Source organism: Macaca fascicularis, chromosome 14 (assembly GCF_037993035.2).
Source record: "Macaca fascicularis isolate 582-1 chromosome 14, T2T-MFA8v1.1".
In the NCBI taxonomy this organism is placed as follows: domain Eukaryota; kingdom Metazoa; phylum Chordata; class Mammalia; order Primates; family Cercopithecidae; genus Macaca; species Macaca fascicularis.
The window spans coordinates 5901996-5921963 of NC_088388.1; the positions used below are offsets into that span (position 1 = coordinate 5901996).

The window sequence follows — 19968 nt, forward strand, 5'->3', positions numbered from 1 at the left end:
CCTGAGATCACAGGCCAGCTTTTTAAAAATTTTTTATTTTAGAAATAGGGTCTCATTATGTTGCCCAGGCTGATCTCAAATTCCTGAGCTCAAGGAATCCTCCCCCCTCGGCATCCCAAAGTGCTGGTATTACAGGTGTAAGCCACTGCACCCAGCCCAAACCCTAAGATTTCAGGCATAGATTGTACAGTCTGTGATACTGTTTCTTCATGTGGCCTTTTGTCTCTGATTAACTAGATTAATTATTGCCATCAGAATTCTGATGGAGCAGAAGGTCAAATCTGGATGGTCATTTTTTTGGTAGTCTCTTGTTGCTTACTCACACTTTTGATGTCTTATTTCATATTTAAAAATATTAAATATCTTCTCTGTAGCTCCTAACTAAAGTCAAGTCTCTGTCTCATTCTGTGTTTGTTTCATCTCTTGAATTTTTCCCTTTATGGTTGGGACCTCACATATTTTGTGATTTTTTTAAACTGTGAATTATAATCACTGGGCCTTTCCCTGTGGGAGTTCTTCAAGGCTTGTTTTGAGAATGTGCTCTTCAGAGAAGGTTTGTTTGCTTCCACTTGGAGCTTGGTGGCACTTCCAACTTCGACGACTTACAATTTTTGGCTAATTTTTTTTTATTAGGCTGCACAGTATGAATTCAGATTTCAACTTGAAGTGAGCCTCCTCCCCTCCCACCAGCCAGGATCACACACACATTTCCTTGCTGTTTGTTTTCAGGGCATTTGTTCCCAGGGTGGAGCCCTCTGCAGTTCTGGTCCATGTGTAGATCCTACAGCAGACCTTCTACCTCGAGTGTGTTTTTGACTGGGGTTAATATACGTAAAGCACCTAGAGCACAGCCCAGCAGATTGCACTTGTCCTTGTAAGCGTTTGACATTGTTAGGGTTGTCGTAGTTCCCCCTTTCTCCTCCACGCAGCAGTTAACTAGCGCCTTTGGTTGCTGGGATCAGCAGAGGCTTCAGAGGTCACTTTGGGCTTCAGTTTTGGCCCTCTGAATTTTGCCCTTTCTTGGGTTTCCTTAATTTTTTACCAGTTCAAATAGCCATCTAAAAGGTTTTAAATATTTAATTCAATGTTATTAAGTGTTTTATAGTAAGCAATATGTCAGGATGGACAGTGAATTAAGAATGAGTTTAGAATATATGTCATTGAGCTGGGCATGGTAGCTTACACCTGTAGTCCCAGCACTTTGGGAAGCTGAAGCAGGAGGATTATTTGAACCGAGGAGTTCGAGACCAGCCTGGGCAACATAGTGAGAACCCATTTCAAAAAAAAAAAAAACTGTATTTTAGGTCTTTTCAACCACAAGACTCTAAAATTTCAGGATTCAATATGCCTGTGGGAAGTGAATTTGACAGAGGGTATCATGAGTATTTCCTTGAACATTATTGTTACCCTCTCAGCAAGCCACAGGGCAGGATGACCCAAAAAGTGTTGCAGTGTTGCCAGTGTGCCCGCACTGAGGCAATCTGCACCTCCAGGACAGCGCCTTTAATGGAATGATGCTCACTGTAATCTAGATCAAGGTGGGATAAATGTTAGAATTTCTACTAAAAGTTTTACATTTCTGCTTTTGTCATTGAGCTTTAAAACACTTGGAATTGATTTTCATGAATGGCATTAGGTAAGGATTCAATTTTATTTTTTTCCATATGGACAATTAATTGTCTAGCACCATATATGGCAAAACACGGACACAGTCCACAATATCTGCAGTGCAGCCCCATCAGCTCTCAGGGTTTGATTACATATGGGTCTGATCTGGGGTTCTCAATCCCACTCCAGGCGTGAATCTTGCTGCTTATTTGTAATGATTTGTCTGTGGATTTCCTTCAACTTTCTATTTAAACAATAATCTTGTCACAGATATTGGACCGTGATACCTTCCCCATCTTTGTACTCTTTTCCTTTTTCCTTGCCTTATTATACTGTCTAGAACCTCATAGTGATGAATGGAAGTTCTGGTTTGGGGCACTGTTGAATTGCTCCTAAATTCTAAATACTTCTAAAATTGCCTTGCCTTGCCCTAAATAAGACAGTTGCCGTAGGTTTTTGAGAGATGCCATTATTAGGTAGAATACATACTCAGATGCTATAACCAAGACTCAAAACTACAACCATTTCAGGACTAATGTGGTGGCTAATCAATATTATTGTCTCAGATTTCTATCTTAGTTGCCCTGACATCTTCAATGGAGGGCTTGTATTTTGTGGTCTAAGAAGGCTGCACCAGCCCCTACCCTTACATTCATCTTCCAGACACTGGGGAAGAGAAAACACGAACGCGAGTGCACATTCCTTAACCTTTCATGGCAAGACCAGCAATTGCCAAAATCACTTCCACTGATAGCCCTTTGGCCAGAGCCTAGTCATGTGGTCAGGCCAACTATATAGGAAGCTGGGAAATGCACTCTTGAGGTGAGCCAACCACATGCTCCACTACAGTTGCTGCCACTGTCGGATAAGAGGAAGTGGCTGTTGCAGGACTGACTGCCTTCTCTGTTACGTGCCCTTCTAAGGTTAAGGATGCTTCCTTCTATTCCTAGTTTCCTAAGGAATTTGCTATTATTATAATTATCAGAATTATAATAAAGGACTGGTGAATTTTATTGAGTGCCTTTTTATGTATTTGTTGAAATGATCAGATTGTTTTCCTCTTTTAATCTCATAATATATCTATGACAACAAACTTTCCAATGTTAATCTGCCTTTGCATTCCAGGGATTAAGCCCAATTTGATCATTATGTTATCTATATCAATAATATCAATATTAGTATCAAAAGATACTAATATTATCTTTTGTATGCACAGCAAGATTTAGCTCTTTAGGATTTTTGAATCTTTGTTCACAAGTGAGATACACCTGTAATGTTTCTTTCTCATACATTCTTTCATTTTGGTATCAATATTGTATTGCCTAATAAAATGCATTAGTTAGGCTTCCCCATCCCAACCCCACTGGCTTCTTTTTCTCTAGCCTCTAAAAAAGTTTGGGTAAGGTAGGATTTATTTATTCATTGAACATTTGAAAAAACTTGTCTGAAAAACTTTCTGGGTTTGGCGTCTATCAGAGTTGGAGTGGTGAAGGTGATAGGTTACTCATTCACTTTCTTTTGTAGTTAATATTTTCTTTTTTGTTTCTTCTTGAGTCAATTTTGATATTTTATGTTTTTCTTAAAAAGTATTGAATTCTCAAAACTTTCAAATTTATTCATATATTCCTGTTCATATATTCTATATTTAAAGTTGAACTCTGTATCTAGGTCTTTGACCTTTTCTAGACTTTCTCGATCAGTTCCAGGAGAGGTTGTCTATTTTGTCAGCCTTCTCAGAGCACCACCTTTTGGTTTTATTGATTTTCTTGGTTGTGGTTCATGAAGTACATTAATTTCTGCTCTTTACTGCTGTCTTTATTATTTCCTTCTCTTGTTTTACTAGCTTTTTGTGTTAACTGCTTACCTTATTATTTTCAACCTTTAAAATCTTTTTTTTTTTTTTTTTAGGAAATTCATTTAAAGCTATAAATTACCCCTATGGACTACTTTAATGCATCTTACAAGAGTTGATAGGCAGTACTTTCACTATCATCCATTTGAAATAGCTTTTCATTTTTATTGTAATGTTCTCTTTACCTCATGAGTTATTTAGATGTACATTTCATTGTGTCCACATTTGTATTATATATACGTGTATGTGTATGTATGTGTATATATTTTTAAATGATATTTTAATTGCTAATTTTTTCATTTAATTACTCTGTAGACAATGTAGTCTGCGTATCAATTCTTTGAAATTAATGAACACTTCCTTTATGACCTAATGCAATCAATTTTGAAAATATTCTATATTAATTTGAAAAACATGTATATTCTCTATTTGTTGGGGGCAGTTATCTATCCATTCATTGGTTTATTTTGTTGTTTAAATCTGCTAATTGCTTATTCAATTTTGTGTGATTTTTATGTTTTTGATAAAGATGTGTTGAGATCCCTCACTTAAGATTATGAATTTGTCTCCTTTTTCCTTATAATTCTATTTTGGTTTATATATTTCAAATCTATAGCATGAAGGTCATACAAATTCATGATTGTTACATCTTCTTGGTGAATTATTCCATCAGTTGTTAATGACTATGCCTCTGTATCTTGGCGCATTTTGCCTTCAGTTCTTTCCTGTCTGACGGTAATGTTGCTGCATCGTGTTTTCTTTTCCACTGCAGTACTAGTGAGTTAGGCTTTAGAATGTTCCTTTAGTTTTGCACTTTCTGTGTGGCAGTTTTGTTTTCGGTGTGTCTTCTGTAAGCTAAATATAGCTGAATCTTTTGAAAAGCAAATCTAATAACCCATGTTCAGTAGGTTTCTTTAATCTATTTGTATTCTTTGTCTGATTATTGACACATAGGGACTTATTTGTAGCAACTTATTGTTTTTTGAAATTTTAACTTTTATTTAGGTTCCTTTTCCCCATTCAGATGGCAGCATTCCATACATTCTGCTCTGTGCCTTGTCTTTTAAGATTGTGGCAAAATATGCATAACATAAAATTTACTGTTTTAAACCTTTAAAGTATACAATTCAGTGGCATGAGATATATTCACAGTGTCACGCAACCACCATCACTGAATTTTTCCAGAACTTTTTCATCATCCCAAACAGAGATTCTGTACCCATCAGACTCTCCATCATCCCCTTTCCCCAGTCTCTGGTAACCCTCATTTTACTTTCTTTCTTTTGACTGTTCTAAGTCCATCACATAAATGGACTCATACAATTTCTGTCCCTTTGTATCTGGCTTAGTTCACTTAGCACAGCGTTTCTAAAGTGCCGTCCATGTTGTAGCATGTGTCACAATGTCCTCTCTTCTTGCGACTGCATAATATTCCATTGTACGGATGAACCACGTTTTGTTTACCCTAATGCTGCAATGGACATTGATGTAGCAAGTATCTGGTCGAGTCCCTGCTTTCACTTCTTTTGCGTACATACCCAGAAGTGGAATTGCTGGATCATACAGTAACTTTCTGAGGAACCACAGTATCTTTCCATAGTGGCCATACCATTTTACACCCCCGCTAGGAATGTACAATACCATCTTATTTTGCGTTTTCTGATTACTGCTTTTTCTCTGCTTACTTTTGTCTGATTTATGTTTTGGAAAATTAGTGCTAATGGCAAAGTGGAAGAAGTTGAAAGCGAGGTTAATTAGGAGGCTGTTGTAGGAGCACAGACCTGAACCCAGGCAGGGGTGGTAACAATGAAGGAAAAAAACACAGATTCGAGACATTTCCAACATATGCATTGTATCGTTTTTTTCACTCATTTATTCATTCATTCCATAAATATTTTTGAATGCCCATGATCTCAGGAACAGGAAAGACGGCAGTGAGCAAGAGAGTTATGGTCCCTTCCCTCCCAGCACTCACAGTCTAAAGTGATTATTCTCGTATGAATCATCACGTAATTAAAGGTCAGAGCGGAACCGTGGAATATGTGGCAAAGGAGCAGTAATGGGCTGAGGGGGTGGGATGTGTTGAGCAAGCATGGCAGTCAGGGAAGGCTTCCCTGAGGAGGTGTGTTTGGATTAGGGGGAATTCACTGGGTGGAGGTGGATTGAAAGTGGATGCTAAGAGTGTTGTAGGCAGAGGAAACCACAGGTGCAAAGGCCCTGCGGCAAGAGAGGGAGGGTGGATGGTTCCAGGAAAAGAAAGAAGACCAACACCACTGCTACAGTATTGTTTATATTTCCACGATATATAAAACATCTACATGTTCAGTGTAAAGTGAATATTTATATAAATCAAGGTGCTGCTATATTATGGGGTATGTACAGCAATTAAAATGGTATATAAATCTATTTACACGGGAAACATTCATAACATACTGATGAGTAATAAAAGCAAGATGTTATCTATCTTACTTATATTGATAAGTAATAAAAGCACACTGAAACAGTTTGTATAATATCTTATTTTTGTTTACATATAATCTGTAACCAAACAACATATACTTATTTCAGTATGTATAGTTTTATAGAAAAAGTCTGAAATATATTCACCAAATGATCATCTCTAGGGAATGAGATTCAGATTGGATGTAATTTGTTTCTTTTTACTTATTTGTATTTTTAAAAATTCCACAATAAATATGATTTATATTTATCAAAAATAAAATTAATAAAAGATATTTCTGAGCCAGAATCAGTAGATTTGGCAACCCTTGGATATGGGGAAAGAGAGCAAGGTAATTGTCAGAACTGACACAGGGGCTGTGTTACTGGGCAGATGGTAACACCATGGATGGAGAGCAGGCACAGGAGGAGAGAGCAGCTGGAACAGTGCAAGGGGTGCAGGTGAAGACCGTGGGTGGAGGGCTGGACATGCTGAATCGAAGGTAGAGATTTCTGACTGGAAGCTGGGATGTGGTTCTGGAACACAGTAGGGTCCAAAGCTCTCAAGAAGGGTGAAGAGAGCCCTGGGTTTTCCAATAAGGAGCTGGTTGATTGCCTTTGAGAGTCTGTGGGCAGGAGGAAGAAATCTGAATGCAATAGGTTAAAGGATGAATGGGAGATGAGGAATGATAAGAGCACATGTGGACAGCCCACCCTTTCATTTGGGAAAGGAGACAATAAGGATTTTAGGGTCTGGAGTATGAGACAGAGAACAGGTTTGGTGAAAACAGATTTTAAAATCTTCAAAAGATTAAAATCTTCAAAAGCAAGAGTTGATAAAATCACTCAGCAAAAGAGTATACAGTGAAAAAAAGAAATGTGCCTAGCCTGGACCTTGGTGAGTAAACACACTTTTACTGGGTATACAATTCTAGGTTGTCAGGTTTTTTTCTGCCAATGCTTTGAAAATAGTCTGCGGTTTCCCATTATATCTAACAAGAAGTCAGCTGTGAGTCTAGGTAACGTATCTTTGTTCTCTGGTGCATTTGAGATTTTCTTTTTGCCTTTGGTTTTTCTTTTTGTTTGTCTTTCTTAGAGTTCATTAGGTTTCCTAAATCTAAGCATCCACAGCTATCGTCAGTTCTGGAAAACTCATGGATATCCTCACTCCAAAGATGCCTCTCCCCCATTTTCTCTCCTCTCTCCTTCCGTAATGCTCATCAGACAGACACATTAGCCCCTCTAACTCTTGATGGTTTCTCTTAACTTCTCTTGTATATTTGTGGTCTGTCTTTCTGTGCTGCATCTAGACTAATCTGTTTATCTTTTATTCTTTCTTAATCTCAGTTTATTATTTTTATCCAAATCACACACACACACACACACGTAGTTTAGAGAGCCAGATAATTGTACCAGGCTTGTGACAAAAAATAGTAGTACCCTGACTATTGTTCCTTATCTTCTGCCCTCCAGGAACTTTCAACTCTTTTAACTGAATCTTTTAATATTTGCTTCCATAGGTATAAATAACAGGTCTGAATTACTCCTCGGCTTTTCAGTTTGGTGTGATCTATTGTTTTTGTACCATGGGAAATGTGGATTTAGCTTTATTTCCTCTCCCACTCACATACCAACCCCTCCCAACACACACATTTCCCACACCCAGACGTGAGATAGACTTGGTTAGATTAGCATTGAGTCTTTACATTTTATGACGATGAAAACTCTGGTCCCTGCTGAGCCTGTATGAATTATCATTTCCTGAACTTCTTTACCTTTCCCTTCCTGTTCATACCCAGTACTTAGTCTTCTATGCACACAACACTAACGTAACCCTCACCTCTCCTCTGGTTGTGTAACGGTCTTCTCAACATGCCCAGACATGGGGGCACTGTCTGTCCTGTCGTGAAGGCTTTTCCCGAGCTGCCTGGCTGGGGCTCGTTTCCAGGCCGGTGTGCAGCTCCTGTCTTGGACTCCACTCTGCCATCATGCTGAGGGGTTCACCAGCTTCTTTCTCATGTTTGGGCTCCTGACTCCTGGAGCCCGCATCTTCCTCGTGAGATTCACAGCCTCATTTTGGCACAGTGCCTTCTCTAGTAGCTTCCATGAGGAAGAGTATATGGGATGTAATTTTTTCAGACCTTATGTGTTGAAAAATATCTTAGTCTATCCTCATGGTTAGATGATAATTCAGATTGGGAGTAGAACTTGAGGTTGGAAATCGTTTTTCTTTGGATGTTTGAAGGCCTTGCTGCATTTCTTCTAGCTTCCAATGTTGCTGGTGGAATTTTGACATCATGTTTTTCTTGATCCTCTGTATGAAAACTGTTTTATTCTTTCTAGAAACATAGAGGATCATCTCTTATTCCCGGTGCTGCAGAATGTGCTCATGCTGTCTTGGTTCCAGTCTCTTTTCTAGCTACTGTACAGAGCCCAAGGTGGGTCCTTTCCCTTCAGAAACTCATGGCCTTGAGTTCTGGGAAATGTTCTGGAATTATTGTATCCCCTTCATTCTTAATATTCAGTATTTCTGGAACTCTTACTGCATAAATGTTGGATTTTCTAGTCTGGCCCACTGTTGCTTTCTCCTCTGATTAGTTCTAGTTTTCATACTTTCTAGGTCTTTCATCACTGTGATTACTTTTTTGCTTCCTAAAACATCTTTTTTCGTATCCTGAGATTTTTTATAAGAATCGTTTTCCTGTTTCATAGATCAATAATTTTTCTTAGTCTCTCTAAGGCCGTTGATACCACTTTTCTCCTAGTTTTCTTTTCCATGCATGGTCCGTTTCTCTGGGCCTCTGTCTTTCATACCCTGGAAGATTTCCTAATGTGTCTGCGGATCCCTGGGCATCACTTGGTTCACACTTAAGAATGAGGTGTGGGCCGGGCGTGGTGGCTCATGCCTGTAATCCCAGCACTTTGGGAGGCTGAGGTGGGTGGATCACGAGGTCAGGAGTTCAAGACCTGCCTGGCCAACATGGTGAAACCCCATCTCTACTAAACAGATACAAAAATTTAGCTGGGTGTGGTGGTGCATGCCTGTAATCCCAGCTACTCGGGAGGCTGAGGCAGGAGAATCGCTTGAATCTGGGAGGTGGAGTTTGCAGTGAGCCGAGATCGTACCATTGCACTCCAGCCTAGGCAACAAGAGTGAAACTCTGTCTCAAAAAAAAAAAAAAGAATGAGGTGTGGGCTGCCTGGGGGCTGTAGCTGAGGGGTGGGCTGCCTGGGGGCTGTAGCTGAGGGATGGGCTGCCTGGGGGCTGTAGGTGAGGGGTGGCCTCCCTGGGGGCTGTAGGTGAGGGGTGGGCTCCCTGGGGGCTGTAGGTGAGGGGTGGGCTCCCTGGGGGCTGTAGGTGAGGGGTGGGCTGACTGGGGCTGCAGGTGCACTGCTGAGGGCTTGCTCACTGTAGCTCCACCACAGGGTGGTCACTCAGCTATTTTATTGGGAAAACTCAATGTCAGATTCTAGATATTTTCTCCTGGGTTGGTCAGGGTCCTCAGAAGAGGCTTTTCTAGTCTCCTGCTAGAATGCTAGAAGCTGAGTAGAAGAAACCTAGGGGTCTCAACATTCACTTTTCTTGGATTTGTTCATTATCATATCCCACACCCAGTGGTTTTGCTCCAAGAGAGTCACTTGTAGTCTCTACCACTGTGGCAGGGGGTCCCAGCTGCTTAGGAAGGAGGAGGAGTCTGGGGACTCGTGCCTTCCTGCAGAGAATCCCCCTGGTTCTCTACTTATCTCACCTGGCTTTTCTCTCCCATGGAAGAACCTGGTGCTGCCCATTCCAGAGCCTTCCACAGCTCCTTCCCAGCTCTTTCCTGCTGACTTCGGGTTCAGCATTCTTGAGTCTGCCACACCAGTTCTCTTACCCCTCTGCTGTCTGGTGTCCAAACTTCTGTCACTGTCCCCTTTCCCTTCTCTCCATCTGCATGGCTTGCAGGCTCGGGAGAGACCTTTATAGTTCCCCTTTCCCCCCGCGGGGGATGTGTCTCTCCTCTCCCCTGTTGTGGAGTGGAGTTGTGTCTAATAATTCACTCCTTGGGGAGCTCGCCTTTCAGGGATCCACACTTGATGAGGGGTCTCTGGTCTCATGCTCACCTTTGACAGCCCAGACTTTGTCTCCTGTCTCCTGCACGAGCAGCACATTGGAAACCAAGCTCCGGGTCCTTCGGGACTGGCAGATGCCCCAGGGCAGCACTCAGCTGCTGCAGAACTCCCTCTCTGGGTTCACAATTTCTTGTCTTTTTGGCCTCTGATGATCTTCTTTACTCTCCTGTTGACTTGACATTAAAATATTATTTTAAAATATGAAAATAATAATTATGAAAAGAATTGTGTTTGGGAATTCTGCCCCAGAGAGGTTTCTGCAGACCTCTGGTCCCCCGCACAGCCCTCACCATGTTCCTGCAGCACTGTGGGAAGCTTGACACGCCCAGGGTTTCCCTCAGCCGCGCTTTGGGACTGGAAGGCTGAGCACCACGATTCCCACTCTACAGCTTGCAAAGCTGACTGGCGCATGGGGAGAGGGAGGCAGAGCCTGTGTGGAAAACGAGTTGGAAGCTCTTTTCGATGAACCATGCTCACAGAAGACAGCGACAGGGGTCTTCTCTGGTCAGAGGGGGAAGCCATGGGGTGGCTGACAAACGCCCCACAGGCTCTCTGGGGCACGGGTCATAGGCAGCACAGTAGGAGTCCTTGCCTTGATGCTACATTTTCACATGAATTAAGGAAAGCGTCGTCCCTGCCCAACCCAGGAAGGGTAAAGCGCATGCCTGTGAACACCTCTGCTTACAGCGCAGGAGCAGACGTCTTAGAAGACTGTGGGAGGGGGACCGGCTGCCAGCACCGCCGGCTCTCCCAGGAAGCCCTCAGAGCCAGTCCACAGCACTGCCACCCACCTGTGTGGCCCCAGGAGTCACAGGGCACGGTGGTGTGCGCTCCAAGGGCTTCACTAGACTCAGGATTCCCGAACAACCCTCGCATTACAGCCAAGAGGTGTGACTGCAGCCGCCTCATCCGTTCATTTCCTCTGCCATTCACTTCCCCCTCACAGAATGAAAGTGAGATAAGGCCTAGGCCAGGTTCCACCTCTGGGTCCCATTAGTTTTCACTCAAAGTCAAGGTCTCGTGAAGAAGTGAACACACCTTCAGTCATGTTGGATGGATTGGGGTGGTTGGTGGGAAGACAGCTCTTTGTTACTTGATGTTTCTGCCCACCAAACTTACCGTGCTCCTGGGAAAATGGCAGAGGACAATTAGGGGCCAGGGAGGATTGATGGATGGCAATGGATTTGCCAGGAAATTGTTTTGCTTTGCAAAATCCTATATTATGAAACAAATGGTTTTAACTAGTTTTACGCCCTTCTGTGTTAGTCACTGGTGAGCATCATCCTAGTTGATCTAGTTCTCATATAAAAAGGAGTCTGAGCCATCTGTAAAAGCATTCAGTGTTCTGACTGCAGCACATTGCCTGCTCTTTCCTTATACGTGTGTGCTCTTCTTTTCACTACTGACTGTGCTGTCTGTGCCTGCCACTCACTCTGTCCTTTCCTTCACAGGTACTGCGACTGCTTCGCCAGTGGAGACTTTTGCAACAACTGCAATTGTAATAATTGTTGCAATAACTTGCATCATGAAATTGAACGGTTTAAAGCCATTAAGGTAATACATGTCCATTAAATGCATGCATTTTAAAAGCATTTCAAACTGTTTGAGATGTTCATAAAATGATCTCCAGAGATTCCTCATTGGAAAAAATCCACAGTTTTGAAGAATTTACATTGAACACGACTTGATTCCTGCTGGTGGGAGTATTGAACCATGACAAGCAGCTGTTATAAAAGTGGTAGGCAGAGAAAGGCCTTTTGCCCTTTATTATGTGGGAAGTCTTCAGAGATGCAGCAGCCTAGGAAGGTCCTGATTCAAGAACATGCGAATGTCCACTTTGTCTTGGAGTTTAGACATTTGGGGTCATTTCACATAGCAGATAAGCATGAGCTGGAGCAGTGTAGTCGCAAACGTGTAGACAGTCCACTGCGTGAGAAGGCTGGGTGAAAGTGCTCAGGCAGCCTACATTTTCAATTGTAAAATTTAACAATTTAAATTTCACCCCTCAGCTTCCAGAAGAAAAGAATCTAGGTTTTCCCAGGGGTGCAAAGGTTACTTCGATGGCCCTGATGACCACTCTGCTGAAGGCTAAACACAGGAGCTTGCAGCTTTTATCCCTTTCTGTAGGCACAAAAGATAATCAGGGAGAAGGGAGGGACAGTTAGGCTCAGGGTTGTCAACCCACTCCAGGGAGACACTTCCAGTGCCCACTCATTCACGAAGGGAAATTGAGAGCCATCGACTGTAGACCTGAGACTGTCCTGTGCAAATAGGACACAATTATAAGGGTGTGGCTGCTCTCTGCATTGTTTTCTAAAATAATTTAATTCTCCTCTTGAATTATGGATAAAGGACTTGAAATATCTTACCAATTTTGATATAGCCAGATCCATAGGACAGAAGAAAATTGTCATGCATGTAAACTTGAGTACATTTTGTTTAGGGATAAAGAGTACTATCTACAATTAAAACTATAAAACCAAAAAGGGTTGGAATTCTCATACATTGCTGATAGGAATATAAAGGGGCACAACCACTTCGGGAAATTGTTTGACAATAGCTACAAAAACTAAACCTGTGTGTATGCTATGATCCAGCCATTTCCTTCCTAAAAATATAGCCAATAGAAACGAGCACCAGTGTCCACCAGGAGACTTATACAGGAATGTTCATGCAGCTTCATTCAGAGTAACCAGACACTGGAAACAGCCCAAACATCCATCCGTGGTAGAATGGATGAATCCACACATTGATGGAAAGCAGGAGCTGCAGCTAAGCGCAGCAGTGCGGACGGACCTCCCAGTTGTTATCTGAGGGAGGCAGCCGACGCAGGAGTACAAGCTGTGGGATTCCTGCGGCACCAGCATAGGCAAACCTAAAGCCCTCTACGTCTGAATAGCGTTCCCCGCGGGGGTGCACCACTGGGGAGGAGTCACAAGGCAGCCTGTGGGGCCGCCTGTCCTCTAACTTGACCTTGGTAGCAGGTACACAGGTGTGCGCAGGTACAGAGGTATGCGCACGTGCACAAGATCATCATGCCACAGCTGCAGATATGTGCCTCCACTGCCTGTCACACTTCAGTGATCCGTGAAAATGCCTAAAGCCACGCACCGCAGGCTGGGGCTGTCTAGCAGCACATTGTGCAGCGATGGCCTTGTGCTGGGGGCTGTGCTACTGGATAGCACCGATTCCAAATGTCAACCCCAGGAGGGGGAAGGGAGGCCACGGACTTCCACTGTGACCTCTCTATTGTTTGAATTTTTACAAAGAGCATTGAATCATTTTGTATGTAAAGATATGTATGTATTTGTGTGTATAGATAGATTAAAAAGGGACAACAAATAGACCTGGATAACAACTTGTGTGTATTGCTTGAGAAAGGCATGGCCCAACGGTTGAGACCTGCTCTGAAGTCAGCACGGGGACTTTGAATCGAGATCTTGCCACTTACCTGCAGTTTTTTACCTCTCGGTGCCTGGGTTTCTCCATGTATAAAACAATCATACAGTAGATGATTTTACTTCCCGAGGTTGCTGAGGATTACATGAGAGGGCATGTATATACAAATCCCATGGAAAGACGCCTGGCACACGGTGTGTTGAGGCAGTGTGAACTGCTAGTATGGTCCACGGTCTCAACCATTTTAGGAAAGAGGGCCCCAGAAATGCTGGATGGAAACGTGTCCACACGGAAATAATTATTTTCTTTGCATCTTTACCATCTATTATTTTTTTTTACAATAAATATGTAAGACTTGGAAACTCAGGAAACAAAACATGAAGAAACCTTAGCTACAATATGCCTTTTTGTGTATGGAAACAAATTGAAATCAAACAAGAAGGGGCTGCACCTTCTGAACCATGTAAAGAGAGTCACTGCTTACTGTGGCAGCTTTTACAACAACCAGATTCAAATGAGATGCCCTTCATTGAGCTGAGTTTTGAATGATAATATCCATCCTGATGGAGCTTCCCATTCTACCCTAGGCATGTCTTGGTAGAAATCCAGAAGCTTTCCAGCCAAAAATTGGGAAAGGGCAATTGGGCGATGTCAAGCCCCGGCACAACAAAGGGTGCAACTGCAGGAGGTCGGGCTGCCTGAAGAATTACTGCGAGTGCTATGAGGTTAGTGCCCAGCTCCCTAACTCACTAACAAAAAACACAGGTAAATATTTTGAGTGACTTTTGTGGTTAAAAAACTTCGCTGTAATTTAAAAAGATAAATATAATTATTTTTTTCTTCCAGGGTTTCTAGAAGGGCACTTACATTAATCTGAATTAATTTCCCAAATACCAGCTGAGCTTTGTGAACCAGGCCAATCCACCAAGGGCTGTTTTGGAGCATGTTGCTTCCCCTGAGCCCAGCCCTGAGTACCCAGTGAGGGTGCCCTCTGCGTGGCTTTGTCCTTCTGCGGCCACTGATCCACGCTGGTCCTCCAGCAGGGTGGAGGCTCCCAGAGGGCAGCCGTGCCTCTTCCTCCCTGAACAAAGCCCAAGTGCTCTAGGTGGGGCTGTGGGGGACAGTTTGGTCTCAAAGACTCAGTCTGTTCCTGGTCCCTGTGGCACTTGTCCCCAGACATCCATTCACCTGGTGCTTTGACCAAGGGTAGCTCCTCCCTGGCTCACAGGCCCATCAGAGACCAGAATGGACAGTCAGCCGAAGCCAATGGAGGGAGGCTAACAAAGCAAGCTGCAGATCACAGCCTGGACGGAAGCTTTTTCTTTTCCCAAAGATATAATGACAGCAGAGGGACCCACTTTCCCCTTCAGTGCTGTCGCTGTTTCACCTCTCTTTGCTCTTTCTCTTTTCCTTTTCCTTTGTGTTGAGGGAAAGGAAGAAAGAGAAAGTGAGGGAACCCTTAGGCCCTATCAGGGGAGCAGCTGAGCAAACCTTCCTTACAAACCTCTGTTTTGGTTTGCTTGAGGTCTTTTGGGGGTTCCTGTGAATTATACTTTTCAAAGGCTGTCCGTCACAGAGGGTCAGGCTTGAGAATAGTCCTCCTGATTCTGGAGACATGCACTGAAAGACCTGGAAAGGTGGACCCCACAGTCCCCAGCAAAGAGGTGGAAAACACAGTCAAAACATGACAGAGATGCACAGTTGAAACGGAGTGACATCACCCCCGAGGAACCAATTCCAACCGCACTCACAGTAGCTCCTGTGTCCTGCAAAACGCCCTCACTGGCTGCCACGATACTACGGCTCAGCCCATTTCCCCAAGGCCAAGCCTATGCTGGGCACAGCCCACAGAATGTGCAGCCTCACAGGAAAATAGCACTGTCCTTTAGTCTCTGGCATTCGTGTAGACTAGAAACTCTGAAAAGCCTCCTGCTTCAAAACACCCAGAGGTGCAGATGAAACAGAACACATCCCCCTGAAGATGCATCTCTCAGCTGGAAAGAACAAAGGGAAATCCCTGGGGGCCTGAAGGAAAGAGAAAGCCAAAAACCATAGTGATTGGCAGTGCCAGCTCTTGGTCAGCCCCTGGGGCCCACATGAACAAGGATTTGGCATGAGGGGGCAAGAAGGGGCTTGCTGGGTACAGATGGGACACGCCGGTCCCCTGAGCATCACATTGCCAGGAAAAGCTTGAAACAAAATGCAACCGCAAGGCAGCAGGAGAGGTCTCCCCTGAGAGCTCCCAGCCACAGACCTGCTCTTGGGCAGGTTTCGAATTCTACTCTCTTGTACATTCTCTGCACCCATAGAAACAGCATAATAGCCTCCCATGCTGAAAGAGAACCATAAGCTAGAGTTTTATAGTCAGCTAAGGCAGGCTTTCTTCAAAACAAGTCAAACGAAGCAGCCTATTGGCTCCCTGGTGGAGAAGGGAGAGCAATGCCCTCTCTGTGCTTGGGACTCAAACCCACACACTCGGCCTCCGCTCCGTCAGCAGCAAGACTACTGCATCTCCTCAACAGCAGCGTGTGATGAAAACTGCAGATCACACACACACACACACATTCTCAAACGCAAACACTCAGTCACACACATTCATATTCACTCACACATATACACATACATACCCAAACCCCACATACACTCATATGCACACACACGCATACTCGACACACACCTCACACACTCATACACACACTCAACACACACTCTCACCCACACATTCACACTCAACACACACACATTCACAGTCAACACACACACACTCCACACACTCATACACGTTCAACACGCTCTCACCCACACATTCACACTCTCTCTCTCTCTCTCTCTCTCTCTCTCTCTCTCTCTCGTGGGCAAATATACGCAAAGAATTATTTAAGGTCCAAATAGAAATTGTCAGTTTTTGATGACTTGTGGGACAACCTAATTTTATTGAAGCATTTTGTATTACCAGGCCAAAATTATGTGTTCTTCTATTTGCAAATGCATTGGTTGCAAAAATTATGAAGAAAGCCCAGAACGAAAGACACTAATGAGCATGCCAAACTATGTGCAGGCTGGAGGTTTGGAAGGCAGTCGCCATCTGCCACCAACGAAATTTTCAGGACTTCCAAAATTCAGTCAGGATAGGTAGGTACTTTGAACTAACCTCTGCTAATAGAGGGAACAGAGGTTAATTTAAGAGGAGAATTAAGGACAATTTATACACTGGAAAGAATGTGTGAGCCTGCAGGGGCGGGCGTGTGTTCAGGGGGCAGAGGGAAGCCGTTCCTCCCTCCATGGGCTAATCCTGGGTGGCGACTGTGTTTCCTTAGAGGCCCTGCTGCGGAAACCTGTTTTGTCCTCTTTGTCTTCTCGGCTCGGCCTTTTCATCCTCACTCTCTGAGTTACTCCTGTTTTGTACCGGATGAAAGAGCCCTGCTGCCAGGATCACCAGCAGGGCCAGCAGAGTTCTGACACTGCCTTTGCGTTAATACAGAGCCACACCGACCCGGGGCAGCAAAGACAGCGCGTACCTCCCTGTCCTTTATTGTGGGAAGTGGCAGCAAAGGGCTGTGCTTGGTCCAAGTTGTTTTCCTTACTAAGCGACTGTGGATCTGGATTAGTTGGATAATTTTGCATTTATCAGTTTTAACGCCGCATTGTAATCCTAGTAGTTCTCAAAGGTTGAGTCATAATTTTACTATCTATTAGATTCCATTCATTTGTTTAAAAAAAACTTCTTTTTAAACTTCAGTGTAATGGTCAATCAAGATAAAGTACCAGATGTCATTAATTAATATTTTGCAAAGCCAAATTCATGCTTATTTGGTTAGAGAGTATCAGAAATACTCATGACTGTGACCTGCAGGGGTGTGTTTTTTGTTTGTTTGTTTGCTTTTTGTTTTTTTTTTTTTTGAGACCAGCGTTTTCACTCAGTTGCCAGGCTGGAGTGCAGTGGTGCGATCACAGCTCATACAGCCTCAGCCTCCCCAGGTTCAGGTGATCCTCCCATCTCAGCCTCCTGAGTAGCTGGGACTACAGGCACAAGCCACCACATCTGGCTGATTTTTCTATTTTTTGTAGAGATGGGAGCTCACCATATTGGTCTCAAACTCCTGAATGGTGATTCACCCACCTCTGCCTCCCAAAGTGCTGAGATTACAGGCGTAAGCCACCGCACCCAGCCAACCTGCAGAGGTCTTTATCAGTAAAAATTGACCAAAAGTTGGCTGCATTGTCTGAAGTGATGTGTGCAAATGTCATCGCCTGTAGCAGGGTGTGTGTTCCGTGGAGTCCAGCAGGGGCCTGTGCACTAGAGCCTGGTCTTACAGTGTTAACGGCCCTTCTTTTCCCAAGGGCAACCCTGTCTTCTTCTTCAACCAAAGTCATTGTGTATTGTCTTTATAGACAGACTTTAATCCAAAATTTTGCTCTATTTTTATAATCCAAGCTTTTTAATCTTTTATAAAGTTTTCCTGAAAAATTGTCAACTTAGCACCACCTGGGTCGCTGTCTAGCTGAGCCACAGTTGCCCGCTGAGCTCAGCCAGGAGAATAGCTGGTCCTGTGTGATACGGTGCAACTTCTCCTTCAGAACCTCTTTCACAGCTCCAAGCGGCATTGAGGGAGAAGGCCATCCTGACAGCAGGACCCCAAGGCTTGACAGGCGAGTCCTCAGAACAGTTGGCCTTCTCTGGCTGCACATGGTCCTGTGGGGAGGAAAGGTGGACACCCAGCATGGACAGGACTCAGAGCAAAGCTGCCTGGCTTGTCCCCATGCCCCGCCTCAGCTAAGAGTCCTGCTTCCACAATTTCCCACCTGGCCCACGTACTTGACTCTGTAGCCCGGGATCCTCTGGGTTTGTCGGTGGATCTAATTTTGAGGAAATTTCAAACCCGCCATGAGAGGGATGTCAAAAACTGACAGATTTACTTGTCCTCTGTGTTGTTATTCTAAAAGCAGTTAATCCTTTCTTTCTTTTCTTTCTTTCTTTTTTTTTTTTTTTTTTAAGAGACAAGATGTCGGCCGAGCGTGGTGGCTCACGCCTATAATCCCAGCACTTTGGGAGGCTGAGGAGGGCAGATCAAGAGGTCAGGAGATTGAGACCATCCTGGCCAACATGGCAAAACCCCATCTCTCCTAAAAATACAAAAATTAGCCAGGCATCATGGCACATGCCTATAATCCCAGCTTCTTGGGAGATTGAGGCAGGAGAATCACTTGAACCAGGCAGTCGGAGGTTGCAGTGAGCTGAGATTATGCCATTGCACTCTAGCCTGGTGACAGAACAAGACTCAGTATTAAAAAAAAACAAAAAAAAAAAACAAAAAAAAAAGAGAGACAGTGTCTCACTTTGTTGCCCAGGCTGGTTTCAAACTCCTGGCTTCAGACCATCCTCCTGCCTTGGCCTCCCAAGGTGCTAGGATTACAGGCCACTGTGCCTGGCCTAATAGTTTCCAGTATGAGGAAGACAACATTAGATTTTAGTGGATGATGTTCTTTAAAATAGTGTGGACAAGCAATATTCTGCTGAATATAAATAGTACTATAGGTAGAAACCATGTGCTGTTGAGTGGCCTTTAACTGCTCTGTTTCTGACAGGCGGCCTTCCTCATGCATCTCCTGGGAGGTGGTGGAGGCCACATGCGCCTGCCTGCTGGCTCAGGGAGAAGAAGCCGAGAAAGAACACTGCTCCAAGTGCCTGGCAGAGCAGATGATCCTGGAGGAATTTGGAAGGTGCTTATCACAGATTCTCCACACTGAGTTTAAATCCAAGGGGTTGAAAATGGAGTAGAGTACAGTAGAGTATAAAGTGTGAATGCGTGTTGATTTTGTCTTAGTCTAGAAATCTCTAGTTTAGAAAGGTTGTTTAGGGGAACGTGAAGTCGGCTCTGCAGCAACCACCAGGCTCCCCTGCGTCCCTGGGCCCGGGGAGTTTACTCAGAGCTCTCTGAAGACATGCCAACCCGTGCCCCCTTTTCTGAGGAGGTGCGTGGCCTGAGCACTGTTTGTCTGGCGCAGAGGAGAGAGCTTGGGTTCCCATAGTCCTGGGAGAGTGTCTGCAGGGCAGTGGCGGGCAGAGCAGGGTAGGGGAGGGAAGAGCAGGCCCTGTGGAGAGCATAAAAACCCTAATGGTTTCTTGTTTGTTTTTCAAATTATTTAGAAATAAGTTCTCCAGATAGGCTGTTATGATACCACTTAAAATCTCTGGAGAACTACTGAACACCCAAAGATTTTCTGTAGTGTAGACATTTCCCCAGAGGCACGCAAACTGTAGTCTTTCCTAAGGCCCCCAAGAGACACAGGCAATGGGACCTCACAGGCCGGGCTCGCACCAGCATGTCTTGAGTTAGCGGACTTAAAATTATCTAGTTTCTTCTGTGTTTCTAATTGAATTGTGGAAAAGCTCTATTATCCAATTAACTTCTCCATAATTATTGTTGTAATATTATTATTATTTGTAAAATATGGTTCACATAACTAGCTTGCGGAAACCAGCAGGTAAAATGAATTCTTAAGTTGACGCTTTCGGTTCTGTTGTAAAGCAAAGATGAATAAAAATTTCCAATGTC

General features: G+C 43.8%; 1 protein-coding gene across 2 annotated transcripts in view; it reads left to right on the forward strand.

Annotated features, from left to right (window-relative positions):
• The window catches only part of TESMIN (testis expressed metallothionein like protein), a 48518-nt gene extending 28550 nt beyond the window's left edge, over positions 1 to 19968 (forward strand). Inside the window, exons 7-10 of one of the 2 annotated variants that reach the window (XM_015434342.4) lie at positions 11464 to 11566; positions 13999 to 14136; positions 16368 to 16543; positions 18998 to 19968. In XM_015434342.4, coding sequence (XP_015289828.2) covers positions 11464 to 11566; positions 13999 to 14136; positions 16368 to 16543; positions 18998 to 19190 — 610 coding nt within the window. In that variant the 3' untranslated portion in view covers positions 19191 to 19968. The remainder of the gene's footprint in view (positions 1 to 11463; positions 11567 to 13998; positions 14137 to 16367; positions 16544 to 18997) is intronic. The other variant, XM_045372277.3, reaches the window with a different exon arrangement.